This window comes from Oncorhynchus kisutch, linkage group LG11 (assembly GCF_002021735.2).
Source record: "Oncorhynchus kisutch isolate 150728-3 linkage group LG11, Okis_V2, whole genome shotgun sequence".
NCBI classification, from domain to species: Eukaryota; Metazoa; Chordata; class Actinopteri; order Salmoniformes; family Salmonidae; genus Oncorhynchus; species Oncorhynchus kisutch.
In genome coordinates, this window is record NC_034184.2 from 25,211,695 (window position 1) to 25,238,542 (window position 26,848).

Genomic DNA, 26,848 nt, shown 5'->3' on the forward strand with positions numbered 1-26,848 from the left:
CCCTTCCTTCCCCCCCATCTCTACTTCTTTCTCTCAATCTCTCTCCTGTCGCAACTGTAGTTCCTAAATTATAACCTGTGTTGTAATGAAAACAGTCAGTGTTATTTTTATTCACTTTTCAGGGCAGCTTCCGGGGAGGTAGTCCAGTCCCATAGGCCTGAAACACACACACACACACACACAAACAAGCACATGCACAGAGAGATAGAGTAAAGGAGAAATTTACATGAGAAAGGAGAGTGGAAGGGATTTCGGTATATGAATGAAGGTTTTCGATGGATTTCAGTAGGCTGATGGTATATCAGTTCAATTACAGATGGATATATATGTATCTAGTCCCCAGTTCTGCAGGGTGTCTAACCACCATATCAGGATGAGTGGATAGAGAGGCTTACTGTGGTATAATCCACTTACCATCTATGGTTACCACAGGCTTTGATTGGGACAGGATTTGTCACCAGGGTCTGAGGGGGTTAAAGCTGGTTAAAGGGATGCTGTAGATCACCCCCAAAATAAAAGTTAGAGACAGTCAGAGGTAAACTGAGAACGAGAGAGGCATGGAAAGGGAGAGAGAGAAAAAAGAAAGATGCAGGAGAGAGCATGCAGACAGGATTAAAAGAGGAGGGAAGTTGGGGGATCTGTGTGTGTGTGTGTATTTGATTTTGTATTTTCTATGGATCCCCATTAGCTGCTGCCAAGGCACAGTGTGCCAAGGCAGCAGCTACTCTTCCTGGGGTCCAGCAAAACATTACAATATATTCACCGATTTCACAACACACTGTGTGCCTTCAGGCCCCTACTCCACCACTACCACATATCTACAGTACAAAATCCATGTGTACGTGTGTGTATAGTGCGTATGTTACCGTGTGTGTGTATGCATGTGTCTGTGCCTGTTTGTTGTGCTTTACAGTCTCCGCTGTTCCATAAGATTGATTTGTATTTGTTTTTTAAATCTAATTTTACTGCTTGCATCAGTTACTTGATGTGGAATAGAGTTCCATGTAGCCGTGGCTCTGTGCTCCTCCCATAGTCTGTTCTGAACTTGGGGACTGTGAAGACACCTCTGGTGGCATGTCTTGTGGGGTATGCATGGGTGTCCGAGCTGTGTGCTAGTAGTTCAAACAGACAGCTCAGTGCATTCAACATGTCAATACCTCTCATAAATACAAGTAGTGATGAAGTCAATCTCTCTTCCACTTTGAGCCAGGAGAGATTGACATGCACATTATTAATATTAGCTCTCTGTATATATCCAATGGCCAGCCGTGCTGCCCTGTTCTGAGCCAATTGCAATTTTCCTATGTCCCTTTTTGTGGCACCTGACCACATGACTGAACAGTAGTCAAGGTGTGACAAAACTAGGGCCTGTAGGACACCTTGTTGATAGTGCTGTTAAGAAGGTAGAGCAGCACTTTATTATGGACAGACTTCTCCTCATCATAGCTAATGTTGTAACCATATATTTGGACCATAACCGTTTACAATCCAGGGTTACTCCAAGCAGTTTAGTCACATCAACTTGCTCAATTTCCACATTATTTATTACAAGATTTAGTTGAGGTTCAGGGTTTAGTGAATTATTTGTCCCAAATACAATGCTTTTAGTTTGTAACTAACTGCAGCTCTTTGTTAATTGTTGCAGTGATTTCAGTCGCTGTAGCAGCTGACATGTATAGTGTTGAGTCATCCGTATACATAGACACACTGGCTTTACTCAAGGCCAGTGGCACGTCGTTAGTAAAGATTGAAAAAGTAAGGGGCCAAGACAGCTGCCCTGGTGAAATCCTGATTCTACCTGGATAATGTTGGAGAGGCTTCCATTAAAGAACACCCTCTGTTCTGTTAGACAGGTAACTCTTTATCCAATATAGCAGGGGGTGTAAAGCCATAACACATACATTTTTCCAGCAGCAGACAACGATCGATAATGTCAAAAGCCACACTGAAGTCTAACAAGACAGTCCCCACAATCTTTTTAGCATAGATTTCTCTCAGCCAGTAATTTGTGTAAGTGCTGTGCTTGTTGAGTGTCCTTCCCTATAAGCTGAAAGTTTGTTGTCAATTTGTTTACCGTAAAATAGCATTGTATCTGGTCAAACACAATTTTTTCAAAAAGTTGTTAACAGGCTGATTGGTCGGATATTTGAGCCAGTAAAGGGGCTTTACTATTCCTAGGTTGCGGAACTACTTTTGCTTCCCCCCAGGCCTGGGGGTACACTTTCTAGTAGGCTTAAATTGAAAATATGGCAAATAGGAGTGGCAATATCGTCTGCCATTATCCTCAGTAATTTTCCATCCAAGTTGTCAGACCCTGGTGGTGTGTGTGTGTGTGTGTGTGTGTGTGTGTGTGTGTGTGTGTGTGTGTGTGTGTGTGTGTGTGTGTGTGTGTGTGTGTGTGTGTGTGTGTGTGTGTGCGCGCGCGCATATTTGTGAACGTGAGAGAATAAGAAAAAGCGAGGAGAGAATTGGAGGAAAGCTGAGTGTGTGTGTGTGAGAAGTAGGGGGGGCCAGCAAACAAAGTGAGAGAGCAGAGGAAGGAGGGGAAAAGTGGAGGAGGGGAAGGAGGCGGAGCTAAGACAGACAGCAGGGAAGGAAGAAAAGCAGAGTAGGGGGAAAGAGAGGAGAAGAGATCAAAGGGGAGAAGGAAAGCTTCCTTTTAAAAATCCTCACAGTGGTCTGTGGAATAAAGGAAAGTTAGAGGAGGACGAGAGAGGAGAAACAGAGAAAGAGAGGAAGATTTGAGTTAACGAACTGGGACCATAGTGATTTTCTTCAGGAGAGACGGAGACAAGTGGAGGCAGCAATGCAGGCGTTTCACTGGGGTGAGTGTGTGTGAGCAAGCCACAGCATGGTTCATGAACAAACTTACTCTGAAGTGTGTGTGTGTGTGTGTGTGTGTGTGGTTTTCTCTGTTTAGTCAATCAAAGTTACCAATTGGAACTGTAGGCCCTCGAGGCGGTGTGGGAAGCAGTTCCATCAATGGAAGGTGTGAGGTGATAATGCTATCCCACATTTTCCAACTCCAGGTATATAGACCATAAGAAAATCACTATGAGTGTGTGTGTATGAAAGCTCGCCTACCTAAACACAAAGACAGAGCGTTACAGGGTAGGAAACTACTCTAGAAATGCCACAGTAAGCCAGGCTGTTTTAGCTAAATGCAGCCTGGCTTACTGGCAGTACAGGCTGACTCCAGATCAGTTGATACTGGAGTTAATATCGGGACAGAACAACAATAACTACAACTCTAAACTGACCGCCAGGCAGTTGCTAGGTTTTTTTCTGAGGGCAGTTATAGTAACTGGATATTCTGATGTGTGGGTGAGTCTTAAGTCAAGGGTGGGTGTTTGGGTTGGTTTAAGGAGGGGTGAAGTGGGATTTTAGGTTGATGGGACTCAGGGATAACGGTTTAGTGTTGGGGTAGGTGAGACAGGTTTTTGGGGGTGAAGTTAGGTTTTGGCAGCCTGTGAATTGTAGTTATTGGATAATTGATATTCAGAAATTGGCTGTAGGTTATTGATCTGTGGTCTATGTTACTGAGGTTTTGGATAAAACCTGTTACCCTTCTGTCTGACAGCTTGCCAGGAGAAAGGAGTTATTCAGTCTGTCCACAAATACATACAGTACACATACACACAAACACACACACACACACACACACTAAACTAACCACTATATATGAGGAGCAACACGTTGTAAACACAAACACACACACAGTTTGTCTTGATGAGAGAGTAGAGCACAGAAGTGGTCACTGTTGTGTAGTCGTCTCTTTTTAATGAGCTGTTTCTTCATCACAGGAACATTGTCATTAATCCTCAGTGTCGTTACGCAGGATGTGTCAGCACATATGTTTACAGACTCTATGTTCTCAGGGTTTGCACTGCAGCTATCTCATGTAGCCTGGTTAAACCAAACCATAACAACAGTGATTCCGTTTGGAATCTAAATTCAGCTCAACTTCATATTCTAGATTTTTGTTTGGCCACAACGTTTTTGTTGATGATCTATCTAAGACATACAGTACCAGTCAAAATGTTGGCTCACCTACTCATTAAAGGGCTTTTCTTTATTTTTGACTCATTTCTACATTGGATAGTAATAGTGAAGACATCAAAACTATGTCTTCACTAGAGAATGCAGAGAGTGTGCAAAGCTGTCATCAAGGCAATGGGTGGCTACTTTGAAGAGTAAAATGTTTTAACGCTTTTTTGGTTACTACATGATTCCATGTGTCATTTCATAGTTTTGATGTCTTCACTATTATTCTACAATGTACACTGTAATTGTCTAGACTGGTTAAACTGTGATAAGGGTAATGGCATATTTCACTTTGTATGACAACATGTCAGGATGGAAACAAAGATTGGTTTAGAGAATATCTGAGGAAGAGAGAGCGAGAGAGAGCGAGAGAGAAGGATGAGAGAGAGAGAGAGAGAGAGAGACTGGGTTGGAGGGACTGAACAGTGGAAGAGGTGGAAAGGATGGTTACCTCATATACTTTGGAACAGATGAGGTACTGTAAATGTGTGTCTCATGCTGCGGGTCTCGTAACCCTTTCCACATTGACCTAATGTTGACTCACACTATAGGTAGCCTAGCAGTTAAGAGTGTTGGGCCAGTAACCGAAAAGTTGCTGTTTCCAGTCCCTGAGCCGGAAATGTGACATATAACATGATGTATTTTTCTGTCCTTCCCAAACCTTCATAACATCTCCTTTCCTCCTTTCCTATTCCCTATTTTCCCTCCTCCCCTCTGATTCTCTCTCTTCTTTCTGTTGACCCGTGTGCCAGGCCTTTATATAAGGTTTGAGTGAGAGGGGGGATGGAGGGAGGGGAGTAGAGAGAGGTGTGTGAGAGAAAGAAGAGCTTAAAGAGAGGGCAAGAGAGCTCATTAAATTAGGTTTGGTCTCAGCTCACTGCGCTGAATCAGTGTTTTCCACACCACTCTGTTCCCCCTCCATCCCTCTATCCATCCCCCCATCTCTCAATCTCTCTGGCAGCTAGAGTTAAAGTGACAGAACACTGTCTGTCTGTCTGTCTGTCTGTCTGTCTGTCTGTCTGTCTGTCTGTCTGTCTGTCTGTCTGTCTGTCTGTCTGTCTGTCTGTCTGTCTGTCTGTCTGTCTGTCTGTCTGTCTGTCTGTCTGTCTGTCTGTCTGTCTGTCTGTCTGTCTGTCTGTCTGTCTGTCTGTCTGTCTGTCTGTCTGTCTGTCTGTCTGTCTGTCTGTCTGTCTGTCTGTGTCTGTCTGTCGGTCGGTCTGTCTGTCTGTGAGTGTGTCTGTCTGTCTGTCTGTCTGTCTGTCTGTCTGTGAGTCTGTCTGTCTGTCTGTCTGTCTGTCTGTCTGTCTGTCTGTCTGTCTGTCTGTCTGTCTGTCTGTCTGTCTGTCTGTCTGTCGGTCTGTCTGTCTGTGAGTGTGTCTGTCTGTCTGTCTGTCTGTCTGTGAGTCTGTCTGTCTGTCTGTCTGTCTGTCTGTCTGTCTGTCTGTCTGTCTGTCTGTCTGTCTGTCTGTCTGTCTGTCTGTCTGTCTGTGAGTGTGTCTGTCTGTCTGTCTGTCTGTGAGTGTGTGGCTGTGTGTCTGTGCGGGTCTGTGAGTGTGTGTGTCTGTGTGGGTGTGTGTGTCTGTGTGTCTGTGTGTGTGTCTGTGTGTGTGTGTGTCTGTGTGTCTGTGTGTGTGTCTGTGTGTGTGTGTCTGTGAGTGTCTGTGTGTGTGTGTTTCTGTGAGTGTCTGTGAGTGTCTGTGTGTCTGTGAGTGTCTGTGAGTGTGTGTGTGTCTGTGAGTGTCTGTGAGTGTGTGTGTCTGTGTGTCTGTGTGTCTGTGAGTGTGTTTGTCTGTGTGTCTGTGAGTGTGTGTGTCTGTGACTGTGTGTGTGTCTATGGGTCTGTGAGTGTATGTGTGTCTGTGTGTCTGTGTGTGTCTGTGAGTGTGTGTGTGTCTGTGTGTCTGTGAGTGTGTGTGTGTCTGTGTGTGTCTGTGTGTGTCTGTGAGTGTGTGTGTCTGTGAGTGTGTGTGTGTCTATGGGTCTGTGAGTGTGTGTGTGCGTGTATAATCACTTTTGTACTTAGGTGGTTTCCCCCTACTCACTCAGACTCTGGGCTCTATTTTAATAAACCTAACACAATGGGAAATCTTAGCGCTGGTGGTAGCGCTATAGGTTCGGGCGTGTCCAAAATATTTTTTTGCTATTTTCACAGCCGGAATTATGATCACAGTAGCTGGCAGTGGAGCTAAAGGGCTGGGTTTTGATGAATTAACAAGTTGTAAGTGTGTCGAGGCTTGACCCTTCACTGGTCAATCAGTACTTGCACTATGGCTAAATATGTGGTTGCTTTAAGTTGTGTATTTATGGTATGTTATATATTGCGTTATCATCAACTCCAATATGAAAGTTAGTCTGTTATAGCCTAGTTTTGTAAATAGCCTGCAGAAACAAAATGACAAAATGTACTGTATGTAGGCCTATCCCATCTTTGCTAAATATGTTGAACATGTTTACAGTCCACATTGTAAGAAGCCTAATTGCATGGCTTCAATATGGAAAGATATTGTTTAACAGCATCTAAACTGATATAGGGGCTAGGCCTACTGCAAATTGCATTGTGTCTGCCATGTCTGAGCCATGGACATGCCAAACGTTGTTAATAAGCTAGATTAAATTCACTAATAAGGCTTAAAAAGAGAGTTAATAATTCAAATCAAATTCAAATAAAACATTTAAGGACACATCTTAAATATTGCCAGACAGGTAAATTGCCGAATCTGGCGCAAGGGGTGGGAAATGCCAGTCTGGCAGTTTTTACATTACAAAATTGCAAACGAATGTACTTTTGACACTTGCGTCTCCTTAGCGCCATCTGAAAATAGAGCCCTCTGTCTCTCCATGATGAGTTATCTTGAATTATACATTATAGTTATCCTGAATTACACACTGCCTGGCAAAGTTGGACTTAGGCAGCACTGCTTATGTAACAGCTGGTGTGGAATTAATTTGTGTGTTTGTGCCTGTGTGTGTGTCTAATCCTACCAACTATGCATTCTGCTTGAAGTCAGCAACGAGGAAACTACTAATGATTAATTGGATGACAGTTCAACTGTCTCTAACATAACTTTAGCTTTGTTGAAATCTTGACTGCCGAGCAGAAGCAGACAACATTTTGAAGCTCTGTGATAGTGTGACCTAGTTTCTCCTGGTGAAGCCTAGGTGGGGTAGTTATCCTCTCCCCAGAAACAGGGTGCTATTACTGGGCTTACCTATCCTCTTTCTGCCCCCTTCTCTGGTTCATGGCAGAGTGGGGTTGTGTTTAGAGTGAAATAACACATTTGTTTATTATCTATTTCACTTGATTTGGCAATGTAAACAATGTTTCCCATGCGAATAAATCCCTTTGAATTGAATGAAATTGATTTAACTAACACCCCCGCCTCTGTCCTTGTCGTCTTTAACTCTGAAACAATAGCTCTTCACTTACTATAGAAACAATACCACAGAAGGGAAGGGGAGTTTGGGAGGGGAGTTTTAGAGGAAAAAGGGTTTCCCCCTCTCTTTTTGTTGCTTCTTTCTCTCTAGTTTTCTGAGCTCCTTGACAATTATTGCCAGAGCAGTCAGAGTTGGTTGTAAAACTCAACACAACAGACCAGAATACCAGAATTTGAACCAGAATACAATACTGTGAGCTACTTGTCCCATTGGTTTACAGCAACAAAACAACACAGTGTAGCTAAGGCTTTTGTTCCAGACCCGTACCAACACACTGGATTCAACTAATCAAGGGGAGGCGTCAAGGGGTTGATTTGGGACTGGTGTCTGATGGACCGTAGCAGGCTGGCAGAGTGGTGCCGAGTCTCTCCACACACCCACAACCACCACCACCGGTATTCACATTATCCCTGTCTGCCTGTCTGACCGCGAGCCGCAACCCACCCCCCCCCCCCCCCCCCCCCCCCACACACACACACACACACACACGCAAGTGTCTGTCTGTCTGACCACCGGCCACTGCTAAATAACCATTAGTGGTTGGAAATTCTAAAATTTCCGACTGGACTTTGAGAGCAAGATTCAACTCAGCCATTTCCCCTCACATACTTCCAATGCCTTCCCTCCCCATTCCCAGACCTGCTGACTGAGGACCAACTGTCTGTTTACCTCATCTGTCCAGAGCTGTCTCCTACTGTATACCTTATGCCCTGACCCACAGAATAAATACAATAGAATAGAATAGAATAAAGTGGAATATAATTGAATAGATTATAGTAGAGTAGACTAAAGTAGAATAGAAGAGTAAGCAAGAGTTACACTGGGAAGATATGGAGCCAGTATTGATATTTTTTGCTATTAGACAAAAGAGTTAGCGATATGTGTCTGATATTGTATGGATGTTTTTAAATAAACAAGGCTTCGGATGGAGTACCTCCCTCTCTCTTTCTCTCGCTCAAGTTTTCACACTCTATATTTCTCCTCTCCTGGCATTGTTCTTCTCCTACTCTGTTACTCTTTAATTCTTCCTTCCTTCCTACCTCTATGTTTCTGGCAGTGTATGATTCTCTAAACTGTTTAACACAGGGCGGTATTAAGCAGGGATTGTAGCCAATACCTGATTAATCAATCCCTGTAGCGATTATAATGACCAGCCAATACCTGATTAATCAATCCCTGTAGCGATTATAATGACCAGCCAAGACCTGATTAATCAATCCCTGTAGCGATTATAATGACCAGCCAAGACCTGGTTAATCAATCCCTGTAGCGATTATAATGACCAGCCAATACCTGGTTAATCAATCCCTGTAGCGATTATAATGACCAGCCAATACCTGGTTAATCAAACCCTGTAGCGATTATAATGACCAGCCAAGACCTGGTTAATCAAACCCTGTAGCTATTATAATGACCAGCCAATACCTGATTAATCGATCCCTGTAGCGATTATAATGACCAGCCAAGACCTGGTTAATCAAACCCTGTAGCGATTATAATGACCAGCCAATACCTGATTAATCAATCCCTGTAGCGATTATAATGACCAGCCAAGACCTGATTAATCAATCCCTGTAGCGATTATAATGACCAGCCAAGACCTGGTTAATCAATCCCTGTAGCGATTATAATGACCAGCCAAGACCTGTTTAATCAATCCCTGTAGCGATTATAATGACCAGCCAAGACCTGGTTAATCAAACCCTGTAGCGATTATAATGACCAGCCAAGACCTGATTAATCAAACCCTGTTGTGACTATGATGACCAATGCTGCATACAACCACCATTGTCTCACTGTGTAACTTTGGTAGCATCTTAACACTCCTGTTATGCCCATACAGTGAACTCCACCTGCTGTGTGTGTTCCTGTGTGTGTGTGTGCGTGTGTGATTCAGTCTTCAGCCCTCTCTACACTCTGGCCATAATGGAGCCCAGATGCTTTGAGATGCTAAGGAGCCAACCTCCCCCCTGTCAGACTGACACACACACACAAGCAGATACTGACTCACACCCTGACTCACTCATTCACTCTCTCTTTCTCTCTTTTTATTATTTTACCTATTCCCGATATCTTCTTTCTTTCATTCTTTCTTTCTTTTGTTTTTCTCCTTTTCCTTTCTTCTTTCTCTTATTCCCACCCTCCCTCCCTCTATCTCGTTCTACCCCGGGCATGAAACATGTAGGCCTCTCTGGTGCCATGGCAACCAATCCAAAACAGAGAGAGCAGCTGAAGTCTGCAATAGCAACCGGTTGGCCATAAAATTTAAAAAACGAAACTGGCTTTTGTTGCCAGTCTCTAGCTGTGTTTGATCTGTGTGTGTGCATGTTCATGTGCACGTGCATGTATTCTGTGTTACAGCATAGAAAGCCTGCTTTAATGAAGTGGGTCAGTACCTGGTGGCAGCTAGGTACTTCCCAAACTAAACAAGGAAAAATTGGCTAACACAGAAGCCGACTGGCAGTCGGTTAGTAGTGGTTAGTAAGAAATGGACACACACACACACGCTACAGGTCTTCAAGCCATGTGAGGGAAGGTGACAGAGACATCAGACAGACAGTCACTGTGTAGGAAGGTAAGGGCAATTAAAAACTAAAACTATGTTTTACAGTGCCTTCAGAAAGTATTCACACCTATTGACTTTTTCCACATTCCTGAATTTAAAATGGATTAAATTCAGATTTTGTGTCACAGGCCTTCACACAATCCCCATAATGTCAAAGTAGAATGATGTTTTTAGACATTTTTAAAAAATAATAAAAAATGAAAAGCTAAAATGTCTCGAGTTAATGTTGCATGGACTCACTGTGTGCAATAATAGTGTTTAAAATTATTTTGAATGACTTCATCATCTCTGTACCCCACACATACAATTATCTCTAAGGTCCCTTAGTCGAGCAGTGAATTTCAAATACAGATTCAACCACAAAGACCAGGGAGGTTTTCCAATCCCTTGCAAAGAAGGGCACCTATTGAATATCCCTTTGAGCATGGTGAAGTTATTAATTACACTTTGGATGGTGTATCATACACCGAGTCACTACAAAGATACAGGCATCTTTCCTAACTCAGTTGCCGGAGAGGAAGGAAACCGCTCAGGGATTTCACCACGAGGCCAATGGTGACTTTAAAACAGCTACAAAGTTTAATGGCTGTGATAGGAGAAAACTGAGGATGGATCAACAACATTATAGTTTCTCCACAATACTAACCTAAATGACAGAGTGAAAAGAAGGAAGCCTGTACAGAATAAACATATTCCTAAACATGCATCCTGTTTTGTAAAGAGCACAAAAGTAAAACTGCAAAACAATTGGAAAATAAATTAACTTTATGTCCTGAATACAAAGTGTTATGTTTGGGGCAAATCCAACCCAACACATCACTGAATATCACTGTTCATATTTTTAGGCATGACCTACAAAGCCCTTCATCACCTTGCACCCCCCTTACCCCCCTTTCCTCTCAAACCTTCTTCTCCTCCATCATCCCACACACGCACTCTGTTCGACCACAGCAGGCCACCTTGTTATCCCCAGGTAGAAGCTCCAGAACTTCGGAGACAGGGCCTTCTCCAGGGTTGCTCCTAGGCTCTGGAACTTATTCCATCAGAGACTTGGATTCCATCACTATCTTTCAATCCCTCCTAAAGCCCCACGTCTTTGCCAGTGACCTCACAATATGATATGATCGTGATACTTACAGTAGGTGTCAATACTATCCCTCAACGTTACCAAGACTGAGGAGATGATTGTGGACTACAGGAAAAGGATGACTGAGCACGCCCCCATTCTCATCGACAGGGCTGTAGTGGAGCAGGTTGAGAGCTTCAAGTTCTTTGGTGTTCACATAACCAACAAACTAGAATGGTCCAAACACACCAAGACAGTCGTGAAGAGGGCACGACAAAGCCTATTTCCCCTCAGGAAACTAAAAAGATTTTGCATGGGTCCTCAGATCCTCAAAAGGTTCTACAGCTGCACCATCGAGAGCTTGGTTGCATAACTGCAGTTGCCTGGTACGGCAACTGCTCGGCCTCTGACCGCAAGGCACTACAGAGGGTAGTGCGTACGGCCCAGTACATCACTGGGGCTAAGCTGCCTGCCATCCAGGACCTCTACACCAGGCGGTATCAGAGGAAGGCCCTGAAAATTGTCAAAGACCCCAGCCACCCCAGTCATAGACTGTTCTCTCTACTACCGCATGGCAAGCGGTACCGGAGTGCCAAGTCTAGTTTTTATTTTTAGCACTGTTGTTTAGAGCCTGTAAGTAAGCATTTCACTGTTGTATTTGACGCATGTGACAAATACACTTTGATTTGATTTGTAATACGATATGTCTATTGCAATTCTCTTCTCATGATTCTATATGTATTGCGATTCGATGCTGCAATTTTATTGCGATTAGATTTTCCAACATATTGTTCACTATATGTCTGCTTGCAGAGAGACAAGAGGAAAAAAAATGTTGGAAACATGTTGGCTCACAATTTAACCCATAAGAGTCTAAGCTGGGGGGGGGTTCTGTCACGCCTTGGTCTTAGTGTTTTGTGTTTTCGTTATATATTTGGTCAGGCCAGGGTGTGACAGGGGTTTACGTGTTGTATTTCGTATTGGGGTTTGTTGTATTTGGGATCGCGGCTGATTAGGGGTGTTGTATAGGCTTGGCTGCCTGAGGCGGTTCTCAATCAGCTGTCAGGTGATTGGGAACCGTATTTAGGTAGCCTGAGTTTCGCTTTGTCTTTTGTGGGTGATTGTTCCTGTCTCTGTGTAGTTTCACCAGATAGGCTGTAATTAGGTTTCACGTTCCGTTTGTTGTTTTTGTATTTATCGTTATTTCATGTACCGTCACTTTTCATTCATTAAAGAACATGAGTAACCACCACGCTGCTTTCGGTCATCTCTTTCAACAAACGAAGAACGTCGTTACAGGGGGGGGGGGGGGGGGGTACTAACCTATATGGAATTGTTTTAAGATGGTCATACCAAGAATCATGCCATTTCATTTTGAATTCAAAAAAATAATAATTATAAAAAAAATGATTTGCTATTAGCTCATATATTTGCTATTAGCCCATAACGCATTAAACAAGAGATTCACTACATGGAACAACAGATAGTCACAACAAAAAATCTAAATGTTTGTTCTGATTTCTGTCCAATATCTGAGAGATCAGGAAACTTTTTAATTTTTTTTTATCTTTTACATATTTAACCCCTTATTGTCACTAAACAGTCACCATATACAGTACCAGTTAAACGTTTGGACACACCTACTCATTTAAGGGTTTTTCTTTATTTTTACTGTTTTAAACATAGTAGAATAGTGAAGACGTCAAAACTATTAAATAATCATGTAGTAACCAAACAAAGTAATGACTCAAAAACCGTGACAGCCACAGTTTAATTGTGAAGATAAATTTAGCGCCGCCCTAAAAACCCTATGCAAATTGACACAAACCTTCAACTGGTATGTGATGAGACATTATATAAACTCTTCAAAGTGTTTTATTTACATTTTAGAGGTGATACGTTGGACACCATAGCTCCCCCTATCACTATGATGCAGTAGCTTTCGCTTCCCCACTCGCCATTTTTTTAAAGATCCGACAGAGCTCCATTGCCTTCTTCAATCATGCAGAGATGGGCAGCATGAAGGTCTCGTCATTGATTTTGCTGGAAAGGGAAGAAATGGGGCTTTACAATGGTATTAATATTACAGTTGACCTTGAAGTATTACATTTTTGGGGCGCTAAAATAAGGTCAAATGTACGGAACAGCGCGATGTACTAAAGTCGTTAGCTACCGACCTGGCCAAGGCTTTCGACTCTGTCAATCACCGCATTCTTATCGGCAGAATCAACAGCCAAATGACTGCCTCGTCTGGTTCACCAACTACTTCTCAGATAGAGTTCAGTGTGTCAAATCGGAGGGCCTGTTGTCCGGACCTCTGGCAGTCTCTATGGGGGTGCCACAGGGTTCAATTCTTGGGCCCACTATTTTCTCTATATACAGTGGGGAGAACAAGTATTTGATACACTGCCGATTTTGCAGGTTTTCCTACTTACAAAGCATGTAGACGTCTGGAATTTTTTATCATAGGTACACTTCAACTGTGAGAGACGGAATCTAAAACAAAAATCCAGAAAATCACTTTGTATGATTTTTAAGTAATTCATTAGCATTTTATTGCATGCAATAAGTATTTGATACATCAGAAAAGCAGAACTTAATATTTGGTATAGAAACCTTTGTTTGCAATTACAGAGATCATACGTTTCCTGTAGTTCTTGACCAGGTTTGCACACACTGCAGCAGGGATTTTGGCCCACTCCTCCATACAGACCTTCTCCAGATCTAGGTAAAACCCCGCCTTATCTCAGCTCACTGGTCACTTTAGCAACACCCACCCATAGCATGCCCTCCGGCATGTATTTTTTACTGGTCATCCCCAAAGCCAACACTTGCTTTGGCCGCCTTTCCTTCCAGTTCTCTGCTGCCAATGACTGGAACAAATTGCAAAATCACTGAAACTGCTGTCTTGTATCTCCCTCTCTAACTTTATTCATCAGCTGTCAGAGCAGCTTACCGATCACTGTACCTGTACACAGCCAATCTGTAAATAGCACACCCAACTACCTCATCCCCATATTGTTATTTATCCTCTTGCTCTTTTGCACCCCAGTATCTCTACTTGCACATCATCATCTGCACATCTATCACTCCAGTATTAATGCTACATTGTTATTATTTCGCCTCTATGGCCTATTTATTGCCTACCTCCCTACTCTTCTACATTTGCACACAATGTACATATATTTTTCTATTGTGTTATTGACTGTATGTTTGTTTATGTGTAACTCTGTGTTGTTGTTTTTGTCGCACTACTTTGCTTTATCTTGGCCAGGTCGCAGTTGTAAATGAGAACTTGTTCTCAACTGGCCTACCTGGTTAAATAAAAGTGAAATTAAAATAATTAAAAATATACATTATATTAATAGCAGGACACTGTAAAGTCCATTAACCTTCTGAAGAGTATGAATTAGCTTGTTTGAGAAAGTTTGAAACCTAAGCAAGCTACCTACACATTGTTTGAAGTACAATAGACCAACATAGCTACTGTAGTAGGTCAAAGCTGTGTGCTGCAAAACCTTGGTAGAGCCTGGGGGAAGTACTGTAGGTATTGTGGTGCTCATCTGATGTAAACTTTCTTAATTTTTTCAGCTTCAGACCAATGCCTAATTCTCACTTAAAACATTGTTTTTGTGTTAATGGTACATTATACAACATTTCCACATGCAAAGTCTGATATTTGTTTTGTAACTGAAAGGCTGTCATTGTAACCTGTAATGCGGCCTCTTACAAAAGGTCTGGACCTTAATGGCACAGGTGGTGTGCTTGCATAACTGAGAGAATTTGATCACTAAGGCAGTTACAGAGATACTATTATTTCTTACATTTTAAAAGATCTTGATTGGCACAATGAAATGTGGGGTTCTGACCTTAACAAGTAGCCCAGGACCAGTGGAAGCAAATTAGCACCATAACATCAAAGATCCACCACCATGTTTTACAGTAGGTATAGGGTTATTTTCTGCTCATGCATTCTCATTTCGATGCCTAACACACCACTGGTGTGCGTGAACAAAGAGCTCTATTTTGATGTCATCCAACACATGTAAATGCCTGGAGTTTGCTAAACGACTTTGGTACTTGGATCTGGAACCGGTGCTTTGGTCAGATGACATGAAAATAGAGCTCTATGGCCATGCACACCAGTGGTGGACCCCCTTCACCCGCCCTGCTCAGTATCTGTGCACACCAAACACTAAGCAAACAGGAGTAAGTCTTAAGTGTCCTTATTCCCAATAGATTTGGTATCTCTGCTGCACATCTTTCTTTCTCTGTCTGGAGCAACGTAGACATTCCGAAACTCTACAAAGATTCTGTGAGATTCCAGAGGTGACTCAGATATCCAGAATAATCCTTTCCTCCCCGTGGCAACCCTGTCCTTATTAACAGACTGGATCAAACTTACTTATAACGGGATTATACTTCCCAGTCACGGATCCCATTCCAGTCACAGATCCTATCACTACCCCTCAGTCTCATCAACTAGATATTAGTAAGACAGAGGTATCTGGAACCTAATTCCTCTGTTCCATCTCCTCAGTCATCTGTCAGATGAGAGAAGGTCTTCAAAGATGGGGAATAGAGTTGCACCACCAAACAAACTCAGGTAGCACATTGGTTTACAGTGCTGAAATAAGGGGTAATCACAGGGAATTAACAGGAAACAACAGGCAAATAACGACAGGGTAACAATACGGTAATAACCCATTCATAGTTAGTATCTAGCAGCTAAATAACAGTATTAAGGGTAACACATTTTCCTGGTTGTTATGTATAAACAATTATGTGTTACTTTAGAACTACAAGTATTAGAGGGTAAGAAGCACAACTTATGTATTAAGTATTCAAGGCCATTTCACCTGAACCTTTATAGAAATGCTTTTGATTTGATTTGAGAAAAGACATCATAGACCTACTTAGACTGTATGTAGACTAACCACAAACATACATTTTGGGTCTTTTTCTCCTAGTTATCCAGTACTTACAGGTGATGTGCACCTGTAACTATAATTATTATGTTCATTACTGGTTCTTCATTCAGTATAACTAGGGTGCTTCAGCACTGTATTCTAAAGCAACAAAAAAAAAGGAAAATATACTTTTCCTTGCTATTTGTTATTTTTTATGTTTGCTTTTTGTGATTGAGAATCGCTCTTGGGTGGATGGATTTGGTCTGCAGTAACGTCTGATCAGCAGCCTGCACTGTGCTTTCTCTCCTCAGTCTTCTTTGATGCTTGCTGAGGAGAGTTATGTATTGTTTAAAAAGTTTAGAACACGTAAAAGTTGGTGATGTATTAGTACTGCATTAAAATAGTTATACACTGTGTGATGCAATGCTAGGTTGTTTAGCTAGGCTAGCTATGGTTGAAGTCGGACGTTTACATACACTTAGGTTGGAGTCATTAAAACTCGTTTTTCAACCACTCCACAAATGTCTTGTTAACAAACTATAGTTTTGGCAAGTCGGTTAGGACATCTACTTTGTGCATGACACAAGTCCTTTTCCAACAATTGTTTACAGACAGATTATTTCACTTATAATTCACAGTATCACAATTCCCTTGGGTCAGAAGTTTACATAACTAAGTTAACTGCCTGTAAAAAGCTTGGAAATTTCCAGAAAATGATGTCATGGCTTTAGAAGCTTCTAATGGACATAATTTGAGTCAATTGGAGGTGTACCTGTGGATGTATTTCAAGGCCTACCTTCAAACTCAGTGCCTCTTAGCTTGACATCATCGGAAAATCAAAAGAAATCAGCCAAGACTTCAAAAAACATTTGTAGACCTCCACAAGTCTGGTTCATCCTTGGGAGCAATTTCCAAATGCCTGAAGGTACCACGTTAATCTGTACAAACAATAGTACGCAAGTATAAACACCATGGGACCACGCAGCCGTCATATCACTCAGGAAGGAGACGCGTTCTGTCTCCCAGAGATGAGCGTACTTTGGTGTGAAAAGAGCAAATCAATCCCAGGACAACAGCAAAGGACCTTGTGAAGATGCTGGAGGAAACGGGTACAAAAGTATCTATATCCACAGTAAAACAAATCTTATATCGACATAACCTGAAAGGCCACTCAGAGAGGAAGAAGCCACTGCTCCAAAACCGCCGTAAAAAGCCAGACTACGGTTTGCAACTGCACATGGGGACAAAGATCGTACTTTTTGGAGAAATGTCCTCTGGTTTGATTAAACAAATATAGAACTGTTTGGCCATAATGACCATCGTTATGTTTGGAGGAAAAAGGAGGACACTTGCAAGCCGAAGAACACCATCCCAACCGTGAAGCACGGGGGTGGCAGCATCATGTTAAGGGGGTGCTTTGTAAACGTGCTTTGCTGCAGGAGGGACTGGTGCAGTTCACAAAATAGATGGCATAATGAGGAGGGAAATTATGTAGATATATTGAAGCCACGTCTCAAGACATCATTCAGGAAGTTAAAGCTTGGTTGCAAATGGGTCTTCCAAATGGAAAATTAATCCAATCACACTTCCAAAGTTGTGGCAAAATGGCTTAAGGACAACAAATTCAAGGTATTGGAGTGGCCATCACAAAGCCCTGACCTCAATCCTATAGAAAATTAGTGTGAGCAAGGAGGCCTACAAACCTGACTCAGTTGCACCAGCTCTTTCAGGAGGAATGGGCCAAAATTCACCCAACTCATTGTGGGAAGCTTGTGGAAGGCTCACCGAAACGTTTGACCCAAGTTAAACAATTTAAAGGCAATGCTACCAAATGCTAATTGAGTGTATGTAAACTTCTGTCCCACTGGGAATGTGATGAAAGAAATAAAAGCTGAAATAAATCATTCTCTATACTATTATTCTGACATTTCACATTCTTAAAATAAAGTGGTGATCCTAACTGACCTAAGACAGGGAACTTTTACTAGGATTAAATGTCAGGTATTGTGAAAAACTGAGTTTAAATGTATTTGGCTAAGGTGTATGTAAACTTCCAACTTCAACTGTAGCTACCAAAAGCCTTGTTTGTGGTTGGCCCACATACAGTATGATGTAGTTTCTCAAACATTTCTGTTGAATAAAAATTCTTTCTACATTCTATATGAGTATACAGTTTTATTGAGAACAGGTGAAATGGCCTTGAATACTTACGACATAGTTTGTGCTTATTAGCCTCTAGTATTTATAGTTCTTAAGTAACAAATAATTGTTGCTACATAACAACCAGGAAAATGTGGCACCCTTTATATTGTTATTTAGCAGCTAGATACTAACTATGAACGGGCTATTACCCTGTCATTACTGTGTTATTTCTCGGTCGTTTCCTGTCATTTCCCTGCCGTTACCCCTTATTTCATCAATGAAGTGCAACCCAAAATCGTTTGGCACTTTGCTTAATGTTTAAAGTGTTTTCTATAAAGGAATACTTCTATAATACTCATACTTGAAAATGTGTTAAACTGCTTTACATAAGCTTCCAAAGAAAGAGAGACTTGGATGTTTTGTCGCATGTTTTTGTGTATCATGCTTCCAAATCACCCTATGCTAGTTGCCTTCACTGCCTCTGAAGCAAAGGAGCGCTCACCCACTTTCCCAGCATGTTTTGGAGAGGAGAAGGTGGAGGGGGTGTTGAATTTTTGCTCAGTCTGACTAGTGAAAGAGAAGGGGGCAGGGAATGTGTGTGTGTGGGAGGAGGAGTTGCATGCGAGGGAGGAACTTCATAACTTTAGAAATAAGCAGTGAACAACATCAGAGGGAAATGAGATCTGGGGCTTTGTATCCCAGAGCAGCAGGAACAAAACCAGGCTCCTGGAAGTCAGGGAGGAGAGAGTAGGGAGTCTGCCCAGCTACGTCTCACTCCTGCTGGGGTCACAGGGTTAAGGCTGGGGGGGATCACCTACCATCCCGGATTGTCTACTAATGCCATTATCCCAGGCAGAGTAGACCTTGGCTGCGGCTGAGGAGAGGGGTGGGGGTGGATGGGGGAAGGTATATGGAGGACATGATCCATGGTGATTCTGGTCTGGGAAATGGTCAACTTCTTGCATAACACACACACCGCTGAGTTTTGCTTGCATCTTCATATGTGCGCGCGCACACACACACACACACACACACACACACAAACAAACACCTCCAGCAGAGAGTCATTGAGGTGTTAGAGCGTGACCAGTAATTGATAGAGTTGTTGAACAACCCTGACACTACTCGGTTATTACTCCCTCAGTAGGTGTCCTCCTCAGAACCTAGGAATCCCCAATTCCTTTCTCCTTCACTTTGTCCTCATTTCTCCACCTATATTTCCTCCCTCTCTCTCTGCTCCCTATCCTTTCTCTGACTGTTGGCTGAATATGGCCTGTGTTCCCTGCACTTGTGTACTGGACGCTTGGTATCCTGGGCAAAAACACTAATTAAATTTGGCATAGAGTTGATGGGTGTCGTGCCTGGAATCCTCAGGGAGGACTGGGCTTTGAAGTACTATATGTGGGACAGTGAGTGTGTTTGTATAATATGTCCCCTCTCTGTCCCCCAGGCAACTCACACTAACATAATACTGTCTGGAAATTAAATACTTAAACACGAAGCACACAAACACACACACAATTCTACACATTCACCCACATTCTTTCTGTCTCGTTAAATCAGATTTTTAAAAACTTCATATTTTGAATGTCGAAGGGAAAGGATGGGAAATATGTTTGACTATGACCTGTAACAATGATCAGCCTTAATAATGTCCCAATGAAGTGTACTTGAAATTAAACTTTTCTTCCCCTCTCTCTCGATGCAGAGTGTGTGTTCAGTGTATGTCCGGCCTTGTCCAGGTACCATGGCTCTGGTTCAGACCCTGCCTGTGTCCACAACTGACCACCCCAAGCCTCCTACCAGCCTCGACATCATCTCCCTCTCCCCTGTGGTTGGAGGGCCTTGTGGCCCCGGAGCCACCATGGGCTCCGTCAGCAGCCTCATCTCTGGCCGGACCTATCAGGAGCAGCGACACTGCCGGGCCGCCAGCGAGTTCAGGTAGGGTGCTACTCATTAGTCGTGGTCAGGTGCCAGTCTGTTTAAGTGCTCTTACCTACTTTATTGTTGTTCCGGTCAAGCCAAACATGGTTGGAAAATAAGTGACAAGGAGTTGGCATGATAGCACAAACAGACTGACACTCAGGCTATATTGGACGTGGATGAGATGATTTCCTAGCCTGGGTTCCATTTTTTTTACCTTGTTTCTGCTCTCTTGCCAACTCCTGGGATTGTCATGCCAAACAAGAGCACAAACAGATCTTGGACCAGGCTAGTGATTCCTCCCTTACTGGCTCCTGAGTGGCGCAGCAGTCTAAGGCAGTCCTCTCAATGCTAGAGGTGTCACTACAGACACCCTAGTTCAAATCCAGGCTGTATCACAACCGGCTGTGATAGAGAGACCCATAGGGCGGCTCACAATTGGCCCAATGTCATCCGGGTTTGGCTGGTGTAGGCCGTCGTTGTAAATAAGAATTTGTTCTTAACTGACTTGCCCAGTTAAATAAAGGTTACTTTTTTATACAATGGAAAATAGCTACTGTAAAAATGCTATATACTGTAATTCCAATCAATTATTATTATAAATTATTTTTATTTCAGCACTAAGACACGCCATAACACCCCAACCACCAGCTGTTTCAGGCTCCAGGGTGATAGCAACACCCTGCACAGCGCGAGCTCCCTGGAACAACTACTGGTCATCAACAACCAGACCCAGATCACACAGCTCCAGCCCCCGCCACTGCCCACCAAGAAGCAGCCCCGGGCAGGTAACTCTGCTGGTGGGGCAGGGTGTGCGGCTGGAGGTGGTGGTGGTGCAGGGAATGGAAACTATGGGTTTGTGACTGAGGTGGTGACTGTAGGAGACTGGAATGATAACCATGTGGTGGCGGTCGGGAGTCCGTGTAGCGACTCGGAGGAGCAGAGGGATAACCGAGGTCTCAACGGGAATATTGGCGGTCCGCCGCCCAAACTCATCCCTGTGTCGGGAAAACTGGAGAAGGTGAGTGTCGGAGGGGGATTCCCAAAATGTCAAGTGGTTCCCGAGGTTGTCGTATCTGTGTATCCCTAATAAGTCCTAGTCAAGAAAAGACCATCCCAACTTCCCTTTGATAAATCAAATCAAATCAAATTTATTTATATAGCCCTTCGTACATCAGCTGATATCTCAAAGTGCTGTACAGAAACCCAGCCTAAAACCCCAAACAGCAAGCAATGCAGGTGTAGAAGCACGGTGGCTAGGAAAAACTCCCTAGAAAGGCCAAAACCTAAGAAGAAACCTAGAGAGGAACCAGGCTATGTGGGGTGGCCAGTCCTCTTCTGGCTGTGCCGGGTGGAGATTATAACAGAACATGGCCAAGATGTTCAAATGTTTATAAATGACCAGCATGGTCAAATAATAATAAGGCAGAACAGTTGAAACTGGAGCAGCAGCACAGTCAGGTGGAAGTTGAAACTGGAGCAGCAGCATGGCCAGGTGGACTGGGGACAGCAAGGAGTCATCATGTCAGGTAGTCCTGGGGCATGGTCCTAGGGATCAGGTCCTCCGAGAGAGAGAAAGAAAGAGAGAAGGAGAGAATTAGAGAACGCACACTTAGATTCACACAGGACACCGAATAGGACAGGAGAAGTACTCCAGATATAACAAACTGACCCCAGCCCCCCGACACATAAACTACTGCAGCATAAATACTGGAGGCTGAGACAGGAGGGGTCAGGAGACACTGTGGCCCCATCCGAGGACACCCCCGGACAGGGCCAAACAGGAAGGATATAACCCCACCCACTTTGCCAAAGCACAGCCCCCACACCACTAGAGGGATATCTTCAACCACCAACTTACCATCCTGAGACAAGGCTGAGTATAGCCCACAAAGATCTCCGCCACGGCACAACCCAAGGGGGGGCGCCAACCCAGACAGGATGGCCACAACAGTGAATCAACCCACTCAGGTGACGCACCCCCTCCAGGGACGGCATGAGAGAGCCCCAGCAAGCCAGTGACTCAGCCCCTGTAATAGGGTTAGAGGCAGAGAATCCCAGTGGAAAGAGGGGAACCGGCCAGGCAGAGACAGCAAGGGCGGTTCGTTGCTCCAGGGCCTTTCCGTTCACCTTCCCACTCCTGGGCCAGACTACACTCAATCATATGACCCACTGAAGAGATGAGTCTTCAGTAAAGACTTAAAGGTTGAGACCGAGTTTGCGTCTCTGACATGGGTAGGCAGACCGTTCCATAAAAATGGAGCTCTATAGGAGAAAGCCCTGCCTCCAGCTGTTTGCTTAGAAATTCTATGGACAATTAGGAGGCCTGCGTCTTGTGACCGTAGCGTACGTGTAGGTATGTACGGCAGGACCAAATCAGAGAGATAGGTAGGAGCAAGCCCATGTAATGCTTTGTAGGTTAGCAGTAAAACCTTGAAATCAGCCCTTGCTTTGACAGGAAGCCATTGTAGAGAGGCTAGCACTGGAGTAATAAGATCAAATTTTTTGGTTCTAGTCAAGATTCTAGCAGCCGTATTTAGCACTAACACTTAGCACTTTATTTAGTGCTTTATCCGGGAACCGGAAAATAGAGCATTGCAGTAGTCTAACCTAGAAGTGACAAAAGCATGGATTAATTTTTATGCATAATTTTTGGACAGAAAGTTTCTGATTTTTGCAATGTTACGTAGATGGAAAAAAGCTGTCCTCGAAATGGTCTTGATATGTTCTTCAAAAGAGAGATCAGGGTCCAGAGTAACGCCGAGGTCCTTCACAGTTTTATTTGAGACGACTGTACAACCACTAAGATTAATTGTCAGATTCAACAGAAGATCTCTTTGTTTCTTGGGACCTAGAACAAGCATCTCTGTTTTGTCCGAGTTTAATAGTAGAAAGTTTGCAGCCATCCACTTCCTTATGTCTGAAACACATGCTTCTAGCGAGGGCAATTTTGGGGCTTCACCATGTTTCATTGAAATGTACAGCTGTGTGTCATCCGCATAGCAGTGAAAGTTTACATTATGTTTTCGAATAACATCCCCAAGAGGTAAAATATATAGTGAAAACAATAGTGGTCCTAAAACGGAACCTTGAGGAACACCGAAATTTACAGTTGATTTGTCAGAGGACAAACCATTCACAGAGACAAACTGATATCTTTCCGACAGATAAGATCTAAACCAGGCCAGAACATGTCCGTGTAGACCAATTTGGGTTTCCAATCTCTCCAAAAGAATGTGGTGATCGATTGCAGAGCCTCGGTCCGATGCCATTAAAATGTCATTTACCACCTTCACAAGTGCCGTCTCAGTGCTATGATGGGGTCTAAAACCAGACTGAAGCATTTCGTATACATTGTTTGTCTTCAGGAAGGCAGTGAGTTGCTGCGCAACAGCCTTCTCTAAAATTTTTGAGAGGAATGGAAGATTCGATATAGGCCGATAGTTTTTTATATTTTCTGGGTCAAGGTTTGGCTTTTTCAAGAGAGGCTTTATTACTGCCACTTTTAGTGAGTTTGGTACACATCCAGTGGATAGAGAGCCGTTGATAACGCCCATACATTTCATTGTGTTATCATTACTATACTTTTTTTCTTTCTCAGTTGTATGTTTCATTTGTAAAATCCTCACTAAGCTAATATACAGAACATAGAATCTAGCTAGCTAATAATACTTCTAGCTAATGGTGTAGTGAACTTTCAGTACCTCACTATTACCTAACTACTCCCAGCTAAAATAAGCAGCACTGGTGGTGAGGTGCTAGGCCAACTACAGTACCAGTCAAATGTTAGGACACGCCTACTCATTCCAGGGTTTTTATTTATTTTTAAAATGTTTCTACAGTGTAGAATAATAGCGAAGACATCAAAACTATGAAATAAGACATATGGAATCATGTAGTAACCAAAAAAGTGTATTATACATTGAAATGTATTATATGTATTATATGTATTATATATTTGAGATTCTTTAAAATAGTCATCCTTTGCCTTGATGACAGCTTTGCACACTCTCGGCATTCTCTCAACCAGCTTCATGAGGTAGTCACCTTGAATGCATTTCAATTAACAGGTGTGCCTTGTTAAAAGTTAATTTGTGGAATTTCTTTCCTTCTTAATTGAGCCAATCAGTTGTGTATTTTATTTTATTTTACCTTTATTTAACTAGGCAAGTCAGTTAAGAACATATTCTTATTTTCAATTACGGACTAGGAACAGTGGGTTAACTGCCTGTTCAGGGGCAGAACGACAGATTTGTACCTTGTGAGCTGGGGATTTGAACTTGCAACCTTTCGGTTACAAAGGTGTATGGGGTGGTATACAGAAGATAGCCCTATTTGGTAAAAGACCAAGTCCATATTATGTCAAGAACAGCTCAAATAAGCAAAGAGAAACAACAGTCCATCATTACTTTAACACATGAAAGTCAGTCAATCTGGAAAATTTCAAGAACATTTCTTCAAGTGCAGTCGCAAAAACCATCAAGCACTATGATGAAATGGCTCTCATGAGGACCGCCACAGGAATGGAATACCCAGAGTTACCTCTGCTGTAGAGGATAAGTTCATTAGAGTTACAAGTGCTCATCATATTTCAAGACAGTTGGAAAGCATTCCAGGTGAAGCTGGTTGAGAGAATGCCAAGAGTGTGCAAAGCTGTCATCAAGGCAAAGGGTGGCTACTTTGAAGAATCTCAAATATAAAATATATTTTGATTTGTACATGATTCCATATGTGTTATTTCATATTTTTGATGTCTTCACTATTATTCTACAGTGTAGAAAATAGTAAAAATAAAGAAAAACCCTTGAATGAGTAGGTGTCCAAACTTTTGACTGGTACTGTACATGCTATCATTATTTTCCATAAATCCTCTCTCTCCTCTCTCTCTAATTGACTGTTCATTTCTATTGATCGAGAGGGAACCTTATTCACAGCTCAGACAAAGCCTGTAATAGATAATTTAACACTAGGAGAGCGTGATGTTGACTCAAAACAAAATAACTTTTTTAATTACTCAGACATTTTTAAAGTCATGTCACCCCCCGTCCTTGACATTTCCTAACTAAGTCTATATAACACACTGTCGTTGTTATAATCTTAATTTTACAAACATAATTTGTGTTATAAGCAGTTTTAAAAGGTATATTTTTCTGCCCCTCATGCACTGAAAATTATTCACTGGCAGTCAGTCTGCGCAGCTGATGATCGCTCATCGAAAATACACCTAAACTACATTATATATATTTTTTAAGTATGTGGACACCCCTTCAAATTGGTAGATTCTGCTATTTCAGCCACACCGTTCTTGACAGGTGTATAAACTTGAGCACACAGCCATGCAATCTCCATAGACAAACAATGGCAGTGGAATGGCCTCAGTGACTTTCAACGTGGCACCGTCATAGGATGCCACCTTTCCAACAAGTCAGTTGGTCAAATGTATGCCTTGCTAGAGCTGCCCTGGTCAACTAAGTGCTGTTATTGTGAAGTAGAAACGTCTAGGAGTAACAACGGGCTCAGATGCAAAACGTACGGGACCGGCGAGTGCTGAAGTGCGTAGCACGTAAAAAACATCAGTCCTCGATTGCAACACTCATTACCAAGTTCCAAACTGCCTCTGGAAGCAACGTCAGCACAATAACTGTTCATTGGGAGCTTCATGAAATGGGTTTCCATGGCCGTGCAGCCGCACATAAGCCTAAGGTCACCATGCACAATGCCAAGCATTGGCTGGAGTGGTGTAACGCTCGCCCCCATTGGAATCACGCTTCACCATCTGGCCGTCCGACGGACGAATCTTGGTTTGGCAGATGCCAGGACAATGCTTCCTGCCCCAATGTATAGTGCCAACTGTAAAGTTTGGTGGAGGAGGAATAATGGTCTGGGGCTGCTTTTCATGGTTCAGGCGAGGCCCCTTAGCTCCAGTGAAGGGAAATCTTAACTCTATAGCATAAAATGACATTCTAGACAATTCTGTGTTTTCAACTTCGTGGCAACAATTTGGGGAAGGCCTCTCCTGTTCCAGCATGACAATGCCCCGTGCCCAAAGCGATGTCCATACAGAAATGGTTTGTCGATATCGGTGTGGAAGAACTTAACTGGCCTGCACAGAGCCCTGACCACATCTAACACCTTTGATGAACTTGAACGCCGACTGTGAGCCAGGCCTAATTGCCCAACATCAGTGCCCAACCTCACTAAGGACTTGTGGCTTAATGGAAGCCAGTCCCCGCTGCAATGTTCCAGCATCTAGTGGAAAGCCTTCCCAGAAGAGTGTGTAGCCTGTTATAAGAGCAAAGGGGGGTCAACTCCATATTAATGCCCATGATTTTGGAATGAGATGCTTGACAAGCTGGTGTCCACATGCTTTTGGTCATGTAGTGTATATTGACTAATTTCATTTAGAAATCGAGTTTCTTGAAAGACTAGATTTAATTGATAATAGTCTGATGGGTGAGAGTATTATCAATATGAAGAATCTGATGAACAGCAGCAGCTTGTTATTGACACATAGGCTGGTAAATGGAGTGCAAATCGTGACTTTTAAAAATTCCCCTACAGAGTCACATGCAGGTAAAACGTTTGGATGTCTATATAGTATCAGAAAGTGCAGATTCTGCAGTTCCACATTGAATATTCTTGCCAAACAACTCTTAAAAATTACCCGTTGAGCTCTATTTCCCCAAAACCTTTTGCCAGAATTACCATGATTCCAAACTTAAAATATGCCATTCTTTTCTTTTGAAATGTATTTTCTTAAAT

The 26,848-nt window shown here is 42.8% G+C and overlaps 1 protein-coding gene across 3 annotated transcripts in view; it reads left to right on the forward strand.

Annotated features, from left to right (window-relative positions):
• LOC109899836 (leucine zipper putative tumor suppressor 2 homolog) overlaps positions 1-26,848 on the forward strand; it is a 43,415-nt gene that overhangs the window by 5,318 nt on the left and 11,249 nt on the right. Inside the window, exons 1-3 of one of the 3 annotated variants that reach the window (XM_020495413.2) lie at positions 2,411-2,825; positions 19,872-20,104; positions 20,705-21,107. In XM_020495413.2, the coding sequence (XP_020351002.1) occupies positions 19,911-20,104; positions 20,705-21,107 (597 nt within the window). In that variant the 5' untranslated portion in view covers positions 2,411-2,825; positions 19,872-19,910. Of the gene's footprint in view, positions 1-2,410; positions 2,826-18,368; positions 20,105-20,704; positions 21,108-26,848 lie in introns of those variants that run through there. The other 2 variants (XM_031835483.1, XM_031835482.1) reach the window with 2 other exon arrangements.